This window comes from Canis lupus, chromosome 37 (genome assembly GCF_011100685.1).
Source record: "Canis lupus familiaris isolate Mischka breed German Shepherd chromosome 37, alternate assembly UU_Cfam_GSD_1.0, whole genome shotgun sequence".
NCBI classification, from domain to species: domain Eukaryota; kingdom Metazoa; phylum Chordata; class Mammalia; order Carnivora; family Canidae; genus Canis; species Canis lupus.
The window spans coordinates 10,019,615-10,035,896 of record NC_049258.1 but is presented as its reverse complement, the minus strand read 5'-3'; the positions used below and the strand labels follow the sequence as shown (position 1 = coordinate 10,035,896).

The 16,282-nt window shown below is 35.0% G+C and overlaps 1 protein-coding gene across 7 annotated transcripts in view; it reads left to right on the top strand.

Annotated features, from left to right (window-relative positions):
* Positions 1-14,468, top strand: part of FAM126B (family with sequence similarity 126 member B) — a 77,515-nt gene extending 63,047 nt beyond the window's left edge. For 6 of the 7 annotated variants that reach the window (XM_038585328.1, XM_038585325.1, XM_038585324.1 and 3 more), the window contains 3 exons: positions 1,247-1,406; positions 2,160-2,327; positions 6,620-14,468. In XM_038585328.1, the coding sequence (XP_038441256.1) occupies positions 1,247-1,406; positions 2,160-2,327; positions 6,620-7,218 (927 nt within the window). In that variant the 3' untranslated portion in view covers positions 7,219-14,468. The remainder of the gene's footprint in view (positions 1-1,246; positions 1,407-2,159; positions 2,328-6,619) is intronic. The other variant, XM_038585329.1, reaches the window with a different exon arrangement.
* The last annotated feature ends 1,814 nt before the right edge of the window (positions 14,469-16,282 follow it).

Below are 16,282 nucleotides of genomic sequence, written 5' to 3'. Positions count from 1 at the left end.
TCCCTGCTCAGTAGAGAGTCTGCTTCTCTGTCTCCTTGTGCCTCTGTGTGCTCACTTGCTTTCTCTCTCTCAAATAAATCTTAAAAAAAAAAAAAAAAAAAATCTAGAGCCAGGTGGTAAACAGAGTAAATAGTTGGCAGGTAGAGAAACAAGCATCATCTCTATTCCTGATAAAATCTAAATTGAAAAACTTAACCTCCCCACCCCTGTAGTTGTTGGAGCAGCCTCCTGGAGAAGTTTGAGTTGGCAGAGCTGGCACACTTGTCCAGGTTGCTGCATTCTATTTATCCTTTCCAAGTGGAGAGGAAGGGAGAAAGATAGTTCTCCAGCTCAAGGTCTTTGCTAGATTAGCACTACTCAATTAAGAAATGTGCATCAGTTAATGATAATTACTCTCCAGCCAAGTAATTTCCTCTCTTTGTGGAGGGAGCAGAAAGTGGTGTATAAAATGCCAGATATGTTTAGGGAAAATTTCTCATTGTGGAAACGAAGGAGTTGGGGAATCCTTGGGTGTCTCAGCGGTCTAGTGCCTGACTTCGGCCCAAGGTGTGATCCTGGAGTCCCGGGATCGAGTCCCACATAGGGTTCCCTGCGTGCATCTTGCTTCTCCCCCAGCCTGTGTCTCCACCTCTCTCTTGCTCTGTGTCTCTCATGAATAAATAAAATCTTAAAAAAAAAAGGGGGGGGGGACAAAGGAGTGGAGAGAAGGCTAATTATTTTTTTTAACCAGAGATTAAATTTTGCATGTTATTTTCATCTGAGGAATCAAACTTCTAAATTTTCTTTATCAGGGTTTCTGTCTTTGAAATGGCTTTCCTCTTTGAACAACTTTAAGGGATCTGTGGGGTGTGTGACTCATATTTTAAAAGTAAATTCTCGTTTTAAAAGTCTACCTAAAGAAATAAGAACAGGGGCCCCTGGGTGGCTCAGTTGGTTAAGCATCCAACTCTTGATTTTGGCTCAGGTCATGATCTCAGGGTTGTGAGATTGAGCCCTGTGTTGGGCTCACAGCTAAGCATGGAACCCACTTAAGATTCTTTCTCCCTCTCCCTGTGTACCCCCCATAGTAAAAACAAAACAAAAATACCCAGAACAATGGAGGTACTAACTTTTCTGATACATTGTACTTTTATATTTTATAGTACCAGGATATATATTTTCAAAAAATTATGAAACGTGAAATGTAAAATAAGTGTAAATTATATATTCAATGTAAATACGTATAGACTTTATATTATCATTTTAGGTTGCCAACGCCATGAAAAACTCATTACCATTTGATGCTCCTGATTCTTCACAAGAAGGCCAGAAAGTACTTAAAGTGGAAGTCACTCCAACAGTGCCGAGGATTTCTCGGACCGCGATTACAACAGCTTCAATCCGTCGTCATAGGTGGAGGAGAGAAGGTGAATGCAAAATTCCTATAGTGCATTCATGGATTCTAGCAAATTTATCCCTGTTTTTATAGTCTAGGTTAGCACATGATATTTATCTAAATCAAAATAAATTCAGGCATTTAAACACATATCTAGTGCTATATTTAAAAATGAAACAATTTTACTTTTATATAGAGTACTAGAATATTTTTTATGAAGTAGAAAGATGTTATTTAGACTGTTCTATGAATGTTAAAACAGAAAATAAGATCAAGTTAATTTTTGTCCTTTTTTTGGTACTAATAATAACAATAGGAAAGAAGTTTTTTTAAGCCTTAATCATAATAGGAAAAAAGGTGCATGAATGAGCACTGTGGGAGAAAATTCTATAACTGACCAAACCAATGATGAAATATAAGCTATCCATAAAAGAGTTAACTATTGTATTTTCAATTTTTGTCTTTGCTTTTCCTTTTCTTGGAGGTGCTGAATCCAGCAGTATTTCGTAGGCATATGGTACTTGAATAGTCCAGCTGTCTTGCCTAAGATATATTAATTGCCACTTTAATGATCCCTATTTTCCTGTGCTATTCATTTGCAAACCTCACATTGTTCATCTGCCGCCTTATGTGTGTGCATGCTGTGCACACACATGTAACTATATAAATAGTGTTTGTGTTTTTATCATATCCATATATACATTCTCTTATCTGCCTGGGTCAAAATGCTCAGAAAAGAATAGAGCAGCACAAAAGCACTAAAATTTTATATGTTGAATCCCAGATGGCTTTGACTTCTCAAACGAGGCTGACTCGAGTATTCCTGGCTCCCCGATCCAACACGGCTCCACTGACCTAGGGATCAAACGTGTTCAAGAGGGGGAGGTGCTGGTGCGCAGGACCCCTGAGCACGGCTCACCGGAGCCCAACTCAGCAGCAGCCACAACAGAGGGTAGGACAGAGATGAGGAGGCAGAAGTCAGTGAGGCAGTTGCTGGAGAAGGATCCTGGCTCTCTATCCCCAAGCAGAACATCATTCCATTCTAGTGTGTGTTTCCACTACCCCAGGGTGTATTAGCTCCTCCTTGCAAAGCACACCTCCCCATATGCCTAGCCGCCAGGTCAGGTACAATCTTTAGTTACCATTTGTGCTGGCCTGGAGTCTGCATTCTGTGTAATCCAAGAACAGCTTGGCATGGCTACTAACAAGGCAGAGTCCTGTTTCCAAAAGGTCTGCAAATGCTTGGGATTTTTTTCATTACTGAGCATGTTTACTCTAACTTTAGGAAAGGGAAAATGCATCCAATGGACATGAGCCTTTTAGTCATTATAAAATGATTTCCTTTATATAATAATTTACTCTTTAAAAATGTGTGAAGAGAGTTTTAAAACATTAATATCATTTGAGAAATTGGACTAAAGTGGAGCTGGCCGATTTATCTCTAATTCCAGGTTGGTCAGTTAACAAGAATTTCTTAACTCTTTGGCAGAGTAAACCAGTATTTATTGCTTTTTGTAATCTGTGGGTCAAGTTACCTGGTCTAAGTAGTGAACTACTGGCCTCTTTCCTCTCTAAATGTGCTCTATTGGTCCACACCACATTTTATCATTTATTGTAAATAATGATTGTCCTATGTAGCTCTCAGATAATTGAAATGTATTATTTAGAGTTCAGGTATCCTAGTAGATCCTTGTTTCTACAATGTAGGTATTTCAAAATGAGAATTTTTCTTACCCCCAAATCATCAGCACCACCACCACTATCACCGCCACCACCATCTGTAAAAGAACACTTCTCTCCAATAGGAAACTATTTATTTGCTGTTTTACATGTGATGCCCATAGGAGTTGACCTTGTGAAAGAGGGAACTGTAGCCTAATGGTTTTTCATTATTTAATGTTATTGCTACCATGGAACCGTTATATTAATTAATAAAATATAGCAAATAGTTTTAAAATAGATTATATATTTTTTACTTAAGACCAAACATATATGAAGCACTTACCTTCCATATTAAGGAAGTCTCTTGCTCTTTGGTGCATTAGAAATTTGAGCATGCTCAGTAAGAATCTAAATCTACCTTCTGTTCCCTTGCCCATTTGCCCACATTGACCTTAACTTCATTTAACAGTGTTGCATGTGCATGATCTAGGGACCCAAAGGAGTAGGTGCTGTTTTACAGAGATCCTTTGAAAGATGCAGCTTTCCCTTTTCATTTCCTATCTCTTTATGTTATCCTGAGTAGTCCAAGGGCATAAAAATAAGTGTATGAATAGATGTTGAACCCAGAGTTGGCCTAAATTGAACAACAGCCTGTCTCTCAACATTCCTAATCACTAAATGAGCCGCTTGATATATCTACTACCATGGTTAGAATGTTTGATTATTTGTGCTAAATGTAGTACTGTGTTATGATAATTAACATTCGAAATCCTAGAGACTATGGGATTAAGTTGAAATATTTCTTCCAGTTTATCAAAAGTCATACTTTGAAAAAGGAACCAAGATAGTAGTTCTTTTAAAATATCCTATTAAGGGGTGCCTGGCTGGTTCAGTTGGTAGAGTGTGCAACTCTTGATATTGGAGTTGTGAGTTCAAGCCCCACAATGGGTGTAGAGATCACTTAAAAATAAAATCTTTAAAAAAAAAAACAACAAAATATCCTATTAAATATTAAAATATTGTATTTTAAAATATCTCCTATCACTAGTAAAAATTTCCATTTGTAAAGGTTAGGTATCACCACAAGGAAAGAGAAATAAATTCCTTCAGTGTTTGAAATTTCTCAAAAATTACTTTGCTTTTTAATCTAGATTAATTGTATCATTAAATCAATGTTAGTAGGAGGTAAATTTATAAGGAAAGGGAGACATGAATAGAAAAGTTCAGTAAAGGGGTGCCCAGGTGGCACAGTTGTTGGTTGAGTGACTGACTCTTGATTTCAGCTCAGGCCATGATCTCAGGGTCCTGGGATTGAGCCCCACATTGGACTCCCTGTTTAGTGGGGAGTCTGCTTATCTCCCTCTCCTTCTGCCCCACTTGCTCTCTCTCAAATAAATAAATCTAAAAAAAAAGAAGTTTATTAAAGATCCTTTTTTGTTATCATCCCTGTAGATCATGAATAATATTGTTATTGCCCATGGAGAAAATTACAGAAAGGAAAAAAGTTGTGAGACGTAACTGCCTTTTTATTCCTTGAGGTTTTTTAAATAGAAGGAAAGAAATTACTAAAACCTGTGAAGAGTTTTGGTAATTCTGAAGTCTGCTGGAGCTTTTGTATTAATATCAATATTTGGCCTTTTAAAAGAATTTTCTAGTATATGGTTTTTAAGTCATTTTACAATTAAAATTATATTTGTTATATGTTGAAATTGAAGGGCGAATATAAGCCAATCACCTACCCTTATCCTTATTGTCAAGTAACATTTTATTTGTGACTTTTAAAGTTGGGTTTAAAATTATTACTAAACTGAGGACAATGCCTGTGATTAAAGCGTAGTGAGTGTTCTATTGTGTTCAAACAGTATTTCTTAGTATATTAAATATCAGTAGCTTCTCTTGCATGATGGCTTTTATGTTATCATCTCTTTTATGGTCATATTGCTTGGGCATCAGACCTGCATGAGGCAAGATTTAGGCGCTAGCACTAAGTCTCTCAGTCTCCTTTCCTCGGTATATATAGATATATATCTGATGATACATTTCTATTCACTCTAGTTTTCTATTACTGATACTAATTGTGAACCAGTAAATATCTTTTCTTGGGCATTCTGGAGTTCTTATAGTAACCCTAAGAAAATTGCTAAGATGATACCATGTGAATATAATATAAAGTTTCATTTTGAGTTATAGTACATACTACTCTTGAAGAAGGGGTTGAGAGAAGTGGTGTCAGCTGCATTTTCATATGGCTTTGCATGATGGTTGAAGATTATTAAACTGCTGGATATAATAACAACATGCCTTTTGCTTTAAAGATAGCCTGTTTCGTTCTTCTTTTGAATGAAGGAAATAACTAATTCATATAAGAAAATATATCTAAGAAAATATTTTTATTTTTCCAGGTACTATGTTAAATAAAGATTGTGTTTAAATATTTTATGTATATTTTATTTAAATAACCTGTGTCTCAAAGTAATATTTGCTTAGAATTCTTTCCTAATGTTTTACCATAACTGTAATATTGATATCTGTATGTAGATTCAGATTAAACTTTCTTGCAGTCTGGCAAACATATGTAATGATGTAACAAATGGCTATGTTTTGAAAGAAGCAAATATATTACTTTCTAAGAGAGTGTTGATCCTACTTTCAGTAAGAGAATTGGGCTTTCTGGAAAACCCAAATTGAATATATACGCTTCTCCCCTTTTAACAAAATCCCAAGATAAGGATTATTTTGTTAACTGCAGTTCCTGCATGAAATTTAATGGGACACCATAGTATTTTGTGATTATGACAATAATACATCTCAAGACTAAAAATCTAAATTGTTGCAGCTACATAATATAGAAAGTAAAAATCTTTCTTAACTATTCCTGCTAGTTACTCTGATAATCAAATATTTTCTTCACATTAATTGGTCAAGAAAATATGAAAGCTAATGAATAGATATGCCCATAAGACAAAATACAAGTATGAAGTTACTGGAAACAATGTACAGTTTTTTGAGTTAGAAAATCTAGTAATTCTATGTTAAAAGTTTTAAAGCCATGTAGAAGCACTTAGCTGTTGAGTAAATATAAATTTTTACTGCCCTTAAAAAGGGTTTGGCTTGTAGGGAAAATGAGTTTGGCATTATTCTGGGTGACTGAAATTAGAGGGGTCTCTTTTGTACACTGTTTTATGGTGGGCTAAGAGAGATAAGAGGAAAAATTTTTGATTTTTTTTTTTAAAGCAGATATAGTCACCTCAAATAGACAAGGGTATATTATAAAGATTTGTAACAATGTATTTCACCTAAAGTTGTTTTATATGTGTAAATATTGAGATGCTACGTTCGTTTGTGGATAGTGTTACAGAAACTGGACTAATTAAAGCTGAATGAACACAGTGAATAACGTATTAGAATTCTGTGTAGATTAAGCTTTCTTCCCCTGAATTATTTAGGGGAAGTGTTGACAACAGGGCCATTGCCAACCAATAGCAAACATTACCCAAGAGATAAGGTCAGTTGAGTTTTTATTCACAGTTCCTTTTTTTTTTAAATTTAGCTATTGCTGAGTTTGTCTGATTTGTTTTTTAGGTGCTGAGGGTGTAAATGGAGAAGAGTCGGTAAACCTAAATGATGCAGATGAAGGATTTTCATCAGGGGCTTCCCTCAGCAGTCAGCCAATTGGGACCAAACCATCCTCCTCTTCTCAGAGGGGAAGCTTAAGGAAAGTAGCAGCTGGGCGTTCAGCTAAGGATAAAGAAACAGCCTCTGTCATCAAATCCAGTGAGAGCCCTCGAGATTCAGTCATTCGCAGGCAGTATGTACAGCAACCAACTGATCTTAGTGTAGATTCAATCGAGCTGACACCGATGAAGAAACACCTGAGCCTGCCTGCTGGCCAGGTGGTGCCAAAAACCAATAGTTTAAGTCTAATCCGGACAGCCAGTGCTTCCTCAAGCAAATCATTTGACTATGTAAATGGCAGTCAAGCAAGTACCAGCATTGGGGTTGGCACTGAGGGAGTTACTAATTTAGCAGCTAACAATGTTAATCGATACTCAACTATCAGTCTACAGGAAGACCGGCTAGGTCAAGCTGGAGAAGGTAAAGAGCTCCTCAGCCCAGGAGCTCCCTTAACCAAGCAGTCTCGATCCCCAAGTTTCAATATGCAGCTAATATCCCAGGTGTAGTTCTGACATCCTCTCATCTTTCTGCTTACCCTTTAAACTGAACATTTCATTGTATAAGAAGACACTTCATCCCACATTGTGAAAATATTGGTCATCGTAATCAGATTTGATTTAGTTTAGGTATCTTCATACTGTATTTTGTATGGAAAGAGCAATAAGGTTTTCTTTTTTCTCCTTCCTATATCTTCTCTTCACTTTATTCCTTGTAAATGTGTTTGTGAAGCAGTATAAAATGTATGCATTTTCCATGCCTTCCTTTCTCCTTGGGTGATGTGCAATCCATCGTAGGCTGATCGGTCCCATTTCAACACTGTGAGACTGAGAATATGTTAGAGGAAATGGTGTATATGATCCCTATGAAATGATTCTTAGGCTTTTGTTCAAAAAAACAAAACGGGTTTGTTCTCATAATCTATAGAACTATGGAGATTACTGGATCATATTTTTTTCTCTTTTAACCAGGAGTGCCTCAGAGATTCTGCTATGACTTTGGACTTCTCTGAGTCTGTGCAATTTTCTTGAGACGCATGGGGAAAGGTGGTAGACTGCTGCACTTTTTCATTAAAATGTGGGTGGTTCTTCCCTCCCCCCCCCCATCTCCTTTATCTCGAGGATACAAATGTTCAATAACTGAGGCATTTAAATCAAGTTATGGCTCCCTCTTTTGGAGGGCAGGGCTCAAAGTTGTTTGTGTAATTGATAATGCACTTTCTCAGTGGCTTTACAGTCATTATTAACTTGTCTTCCCCTCCTCCCCACAAGGACATAGGTCATTTCTGTCCTTAAAGTTTGAACAACTAACAAATCAGAGAATCCAAGAGGCATGTTCTATTTCCCAGGAATGATTGACACTTTGGTGCTGGGGTTTTGTGGGGGGGAGGGGGTGGTTTTTGTTTAGCTTCTGTGGGACTGTGTGTGTGAGGGGAAGTTTTGATAGGTTTTTTTTTTTTTCCTTTGTGAGCTGATGATGACTGAAGTAGAACAAGTACGTCTTCAGGTAAAGAGAGGGATTTCTCAACCCGCTTTCTGTGATGTCAGACTATTGGAGAAACCCTTTCAGCTGCTTTCTAGATGTACCTAAATTCAGTCAGATATTTTGGATTAAGAAACCCGAAGTCCTGATAGATCATATACTCCAAGGAAATACATCAGGGACAGATAATTGGCTGAAAACACTGATGCTTCAACGTGACACATTTTTATAGAACATTTCTACCAGGGGGTACTGACTTGATTTCTCCTACAAGGACCACACTGCCTTTGTGTTAAATGTAATGCAGTTTGTGTAACTTCTAATCATATATCTGCAAAAGTTTCTCATTTTTATAAGACTTTGAAATCATGCCAGTAAGCTAGATGTTGAATGTATGTAATTAGCATTTGGTATCTTGTGTTAAGAGGCTACAAAAATGCATTATTAGTAAAAAAAATTTTTTTTAGTTCTGACTTGGTTGGGTGAGATTTCAGTATAAATTCTTTTGGGTCTCAGGCTCTAATGCCTGATTGAGAAAGAAGAAAATATATTGGTTTTTGAAAAATCACTGTATTGTGACTTGAATTGCTATACATTATCCTTCCACAAAATACATCAGAGCTATTAGTGCTTTGTACATTTAGACATTTTTATTTTATTGTGAAAGATAAATATACTGAATTTATAGAAAGCAAGTATTCTCCTAATTAACAAATTTTAAAATATTATCTCTATCAATTAAAATTACAATAGATTTTGATAAATAAAGTAACCAGAAAAATGCCTCTTGTTTTTTTCCACATCTGAAAATCTACCCCCTCCTCCTCTTATTTTATTGTAACAGGGTTTGTTTGTTTTGATTTGGAGGGAATTTTCAGATGCTTGTTTGAATTTGGTGGTCTGTAACTTTTCAGCTCATGTGAAAATGGGAAACTAGAACCTAAACTAGTACAACTAGTACTACTACTACAACATTGCCAAAGTCTGGGATAAAGTTAAAAGTTTATAAATAGAAGTGTATTGGGTGTGTGTGTGTGTGTGTGTGTGTGTGTCTGTCTGTGTGTGGTGTGTATATGTATATATCACAAAGACCTATGTTAGCTATCCCTTCTTTTAATTTAACCCAAGGGATGTCAGATAAATGAGTTTGAAAGCAGCCAAAATAAATGAGATGTAGAGATCTATAATATACTGAGGAAAGCAAAGTTTCAGGTAGGAAAAGAAAAGAACATTGTTCTTTTCATGGGTAAGATCTTGACCATGGCTGGAGGTCACTCACTTTATGGCCGAAATGCCTGGTTGATTTAGGAGGCTGGCGGGTTGTTTTGAATTCAACAAGTGGTGTGTTTATTGGCATCTAAACCTAGTATGATTTAGTTAAAGCACACACAGAAAAAAAAACAAAAACAAAAAAATAATATCAAATTATAGTAAGAGCTGTAATAAACATAATAAATCTCCCTTTCATTCTGTTAAAAATCTTAAAAGTTGAAAAGTCAGTTTTGGAAAACTTCAACTTAGAGGATTTCATTTTTCTTTTTTTTTTATGGATTTCATTTTTCTGTACATGTGTACATGTATCTATTTTGTATGTATAACACACCCATTAATGTTTCATGACCCTGTGACATTTTGTTCTTATTTTAAGTTACGTGATTTGGCCTTAATTGAAGAAACATTTCATTTAGCTCAAACTGTGCATTCAGGGTCTTAGAACAGATTTTCTGTGCAAGATATAATTAAAATTTAGTTTAATAAACCATAAGTCAAATTTTCTAAGAGATGTTTTATATTCATTTGCATTATTTATTGTTATTGAATTCAAAGTAGTTTTCAGATATACAACAGCTGTTACAAATATATACCAGCAATAGTCATACTTTATTCTTTAGCAACCTGTTGTATACCTACTGCCTTTCATAAGAAAAAGTCTTTCCTTTTATGGAAAAGCTCATTACAGAGAAAATACTTGTTTTCTATAATAAAACAATTTGATTGATGCCATCTATGCCAGGTTGGATTAAGAAATACAAAGAAATATCTGAAGCTTTTGGTAACTCTTCTCTACTACATTAAGTTTAAATTATGTTACTTAGAAATGAACCTAAAATCTAAAGTATAAAAAGCTAACTTAGATGTAAGATTTTTAAATATAAAAATATTTTGGGAAGCTGAAGGAGGACGTGGTTATAATTTGAAATCCTGACCCTTGCCACCAACTCTTTTTCTCCCAGTTACTCTTCTGTGCCTGTGTATTATAGAGTCAGAATCTTTGTGCTAGATGAGACCCTAGAAATAATCTAGCTAGTCACCCAGGGTCCCCTCCCTAAATATCTGTCCTCAGGAAACTGAGGCTCAAAAAGGTTGTGACACGATTAACGTCACATAACTAAGAAGCAGAGCCAGAATATAACTCCTGTCTCCTGTCAAATGCGTATTAACACCCCACTGCCTCCCTGTACTCATACTATGGTAAATGTGGTAACACTCTCCATTTCTGCAGTTTCTTTACAGTTTTGGTCTAGTAGTTGGTGAGTATAGCACATTAAGAAAAGTATTAAATTCAGAAAAAATGTAGAGTAATAAACATAGATGGGGAAGTGTTAGAAATGTAGGTATCTATACCACAGATGTAAGGATAGATACATTTTTCTTATTCTAATTTATGCCTTACTATTTTCTGCCACATAACAGTTGTATGCTGCCATTTTGTAGTTGATTATATTTCTGCGGATTTATTTAAGTGCAAAAATAAACCCAAAGAAATAGCTTTGATCAGTGTTTCTAGCTATTTTAAAGTAATTTTTGAATCAGCCAGCTTTCAGTCACCTATGTGGTAAGTTAATTGTGTTGCACAACGGAGTATTGCGAAGTAAAGATTAAATAAATTTAAATCCCATTAATTTCTGATGTTGAAAAAAATTGAACCTGACTTGTGCTTTAGAATAGATAGATACAAGCAATATTTCCTTATGTGGTTGAAAAAGGTTTATAGCGTGAAGCTTCTGATTCCATAATGGAATGGTGACCGTTACGTCATTTAAGGTGTATATATCATATAAAATGTCTTAAATGCGGTAGTCTCAGCTATATAAGCTCAATATTTCCAATGTATATTCTCAAATTCCACTTAGTAGCTTTAATTGTAACTATTTATTAGGCACTGGAATACTGAGAATACTTTCAGATTTTTTTTTTGTTTGCACTATTTTTGTGAATATTTTAATGAAGTGAGATGTTTCTGCTACCTCACTTTGTGAGGTTTGTATGGGTCCATTTTTGAGTACTTTAGTTGACAGTCAATTGTTTCATTTAATTCTCTGCATGTTCATTTGTAAATTTAAAAAATTAGTATCCGTCTTTAGGGGATAGTATACTATTTATATAAACACTGGCAAGGAGAAGCTCTCTATTTCTGATCTTGGATTACAAAGTAAGTTTTTGTTTTAATCAGTATTTCAGTTATTTATTTGTTTTTCAGGGTAAAATGTTTTAATAAGTCATGCCAGTGGTCAGAAAAACTATGAATTTTAGAGTAACTTTTCTATACTATGGCTCTGTTAAAGTCTGAATATTGGACTTTTTATCTTTCAAGTTGAATGATGATTGTCATGTTTCAAACCACTAAGTCGGTTGAGACACTTATTTGTAATACTTTAATTTTTTTAAAGTGCTTTCTAGAAACAAGTTATTTGAAAACCAACTAGAAATTATTGATAAACTAGGATTAGAATATTTGCCAGATTAGAAGATGGAATGCAGTGTAAAATTGTTAACAGTGCTAATAAAATCATGAGTCACCAGACTGGTACAAGTTTGCATTTCCAGGGTGGCCATGTTAGTGTTACCTGCATTATGTACTTAATGGGTATATCATACTGGCACTGAATATACATAGGAAATAATATTCATAAAGTCAACCAATGTGCACTTAAACTATATTAGATTTTTGGTGGTGCCAGAAATCTGTATGGTGATCCTGCCATTAGAATTAGTGGAGTCTTCATCACCCAACCTTGCCCTACCCATATAGGCACATTCCTTCTACACCTGACCACACAACTACAGACTTTGGAAACTTCAGTCACTTCAGTATTTTTGTAGTCTTAACCGTTTGTCAAATGAGAAATATACACAAGAGCAAACAGTTCAGGATAGAAGTTAGAAAGCTGGGAATGATGTGAAATAATAACTGGCAGCATAGTACAGAAATGTAGGTTCTAGATTTTACTTTGGATCTTGAGAAAATGTTTACAAATTAAGGCACATTCAGATGTCTGCTATTAGGCTTACATAGATTTTACCAAAAAATAAAGTGTAACTTACAGTATATAGCAGTCTTTTTATAATTGTGTATCTGGAGGTAGGTTCAATAAGGAAATTCTTTTATTTTCAAAGAGAAATGAATTGGACAATCCATCCCCAACTACAGAATTGATATCAAACAAGTTTGCTGTATTTGAGTGTCAACAACTCAGTGTTAGTTATATCAGAGGAAATTCCTTACAACTTTGTTGATTATAAAATTACCAAAGAAAATTTATTAACCAAATATAATTTTTAAAGTACTTAACTGCTAAGGAATGAGGTCCCTTTAACATAAAGGATTGCTTTCTAGCCCTGGGGGAAATAAATACTATAGGATTCTTTGACCTGCAACCTAGGTATACAGTACCTACAAGACTCCATTTGGGGTTTTCTTATGTCAACATTTTATACCTCCAGCAAAAGTACCAGTTAAGTCCAAATATTATTCCTTATGACACATTTTCATGTCTCCTTAAATTAAGGATTCTGCTTGTCAGTATTGAATAAAAAAGGGGATATTCCTAAAATTGGTGTATTGTATGATATTGTGGCTTTTTAAGAATAAAATTGAAGGGGGGATGTTATGGAAATACACCTTTTAAGTAATGGCTATTATTTCCAGTAAGTATAATATTGGCTAGAATGGTATGTTTAACATAATTTATGTACATGATCACTCTGGGTGTTTTTTTTCTTGGCAAAAAAAAGCTAAAATAATTCATTTTTTAAAAATGTATAAACCCATAAGAACTACTGGGTTTACTTAAGCTATTAAGTAACAATATCTTTGGAAAAACACAAAATGGAATTATATATTAACTAATGTTGCAAACAGGTTTTGTGTATCTTTTTCCATATCTGGTGATAGTTAAAAAGTAATGAATGTATTGATCAGCTATCTTGGAAAGAGAAGATTGCCTAACAATTACTGATGTAGGTTTGGATTTTAAGTTTCATCATCCAGACTGAATTGGGAGATAAGCTCAATGCTCCATGTGTTGTTTAAAAAATATTTTGGGAGTGCTTGGCTGGCTCAGATCGTAAAGCATGCAACTCTTATAAGTTTGAGCCCCGTGTTGGGTATAGAGATTACTTAAAATCTAGTAAAAAAAAATGCATAAATAAATAAAATATTTGTAGTAAGTTCAACTACTTTACAGTGAATCTTTTTGATTCTCATTCTAAAAATTATGCTGACTTTACATTCATTGTAACTAGTTAAGAGAAACAGTTTTTATGGTGCAAAGATTATTTTCCCACAATTTTTCTCATAATAATTAGGCTCTCCTGAGCTACAATTTCTGAAGGGTTTTTATTATAGCATTGTACAGTGTGATCTCTGTCAAAATGGACGGGTAAACAGGAGATATCCCACTTTCATATGTTTGCTTCATAAAAGGGTATGGAATGTATAGATAAGCTCTTGGTTTTGTTTTGTTTTGTTTTGTTTTGTTTTGTTTTGTTTTGTTTTTAAACCAGCTTCCAAACTGCAGCTTGATATAAATTTCTCAAGTATTCAGAGAATCATGCTGGTTAAAATTTTAATAGGATAGGCATGAAGAAAATACGATTTCTATTGACTGGTGTCCTTTCAACCTAGGACTAGTGAAAACTTCATTTTTTCAGAGCTGAAGAAAAAAACGCACATTTAAGATCATATTTATTGGTGCATGTAAGCCATTATCTTAACTGTCTTACTGAATTGGTTAATGCTGTTGATTGTTGAAATGTGAAACATAGTCACTGTTGACCTTGTAAATATCTGCCAGAGATGAAAAACTATTTTAATTTATTGTAAATAAAGATGTATAAAATTATCAATCTGCAATGCAGAAACATATCTAAGATGTTAAATATTGTGTTTCTTGAGAGATGTGTAATTTTCCCCTAGATGTATCTAGTAACATTAAGAATGTAAATTTTCTTTTGTACAGTATAAAAATACAGCTTTATTTGGCTTTTGACCGGATCCCCTGAGTTAATTTTATATCTTACCTAAATTTGATACCTTAAAATGGTCCTTCATTGTATTTTTTTCCCCAAAGCATGCCATTTTATTTATGTCTGAGCTTTTTGTTTATAGGACACCCTATTAAGGCAGTTTATAGAACTAATTAAGGCAATCTATGAAACAGCTATAATTAATTATAGAACTAATTACAGCAATATATAAAATAACATGAAGGCAGAAAAGTGAAGTTAATACATAAAATGTGTGCCATCCATTTCTGTATGTTATTGTTGACATACAAATTTATCTCTGAATTTTATTTTATTTTTTAAAGATTTTATTTATTTATTCATGGAAGACACAGAGAAAGACAGAGACACAAGCAGAGGGAGAAGCAGGCTCCGTGCAGAGAGCCTGATGTGGGACTCCATCCCAGGTGTCCAGGATCAGGCCTTGGGCTGAAGGTGGCGCTAAACCGCTGAGCCACCCAGGTTGCCCTATCTCTGAACTTTAAAGCAGCCAAATGTAATGAGATTACAAGACTTTCAGATCCTTAATATAAAACAAATCAGTTTCTCAGATGAAGCACAACTGTTTCTAGAACCGAGATGTTAGAACTAATTTTCTCTCCTAAGGTCCTTATAAAGAGGAGTCAATATTATGACAGTCATTTACACTGTCTTCAGCATTGTATGAAAGTGCCTGTTGCCCATACTCTTAACATGGTTTTCTAGTCAGTCAACTTTTTGGTCTTTCCCACATTGTGTTTTAAAAAGATCCACTTTAGCCTTCTCTTGGAACATAGGTTGAAAGAAGAGCTCAGCCCCAGGCCCTCTTTTACTTTCTTTACATCTACTTTCTAGAAAAATCTCAGGCCTTCCTTTCCCCACCACCCCCCCCCCCCCCATAGCTATTATTTCTTACTTATGGACCAAGACTTTATTCTCCCTTTTATATCAGATCCAAACATATAAAACATTTTTAAAGTATCCTGTTTATTATGCCTTAATCCAAAATTGTTGATAAAGATGAACAGTTCCAGAAGAGAATAGCGTAAGGCAACTCACAAAGCCTGACTTAATTTGTTTTTGCTTTGACTCAGGATCTGTGCCAGATAGGGAAGATTGGATTCATCAGTTTGACAGTTTCCATTTTTTTTCCTTTTATTAAAAACATATTTGCCCATTTTGAAAACCTTAGAAAATACATGGGACACCTCGGTGGCTCAGCGGCTAAGTGTCTGCCTTTGGCTCAGGGTGTGATCTTGGAGTCTTGGGATCATGTCCCACATTCATGGAGCCTGCTTCTACTTCTGCCTATGTCTCTGCCACTGTCTCTGTGTCTCTCATGAATAAGTAAATAAAATCTTTAAAAAAAGAAAAAACAAGGCACAAAAGGAAAAGCCACTTTTTAAGGTACTGTAATGAAATAGTGATAGTAGAGACCCTGTCCTGCTAACACATAATATGTCTATGGTCCAGATCACAATTTATGGTCCAGAGATTCTTCCCACATGAATTAATAACCTTGGATTTTAGGACATCCCAAGCACCATTCTAACCATTTTTAAGGAAAATACGAAAAAATCCGTACAATAGTATACAAATACCATCACTCTCCTTTTATAAGAAAAGAAAGGTTCAGGGCACCTGGGTGGCACAGTTAATCGAGGCCCACATTGCACTCTCTGCTTGATAGGGAGCCTGCTTCTCCTCTCTCTGCATGCCGCTCCCCATGCTTGTGCTCCCTCTCTCACTATGTCAAATAAATAAAATCTTTAAAAAAAAAAAAAAGTTTCATCTGTCTAAGGTCATAGAGCTAATAGGTAGTAC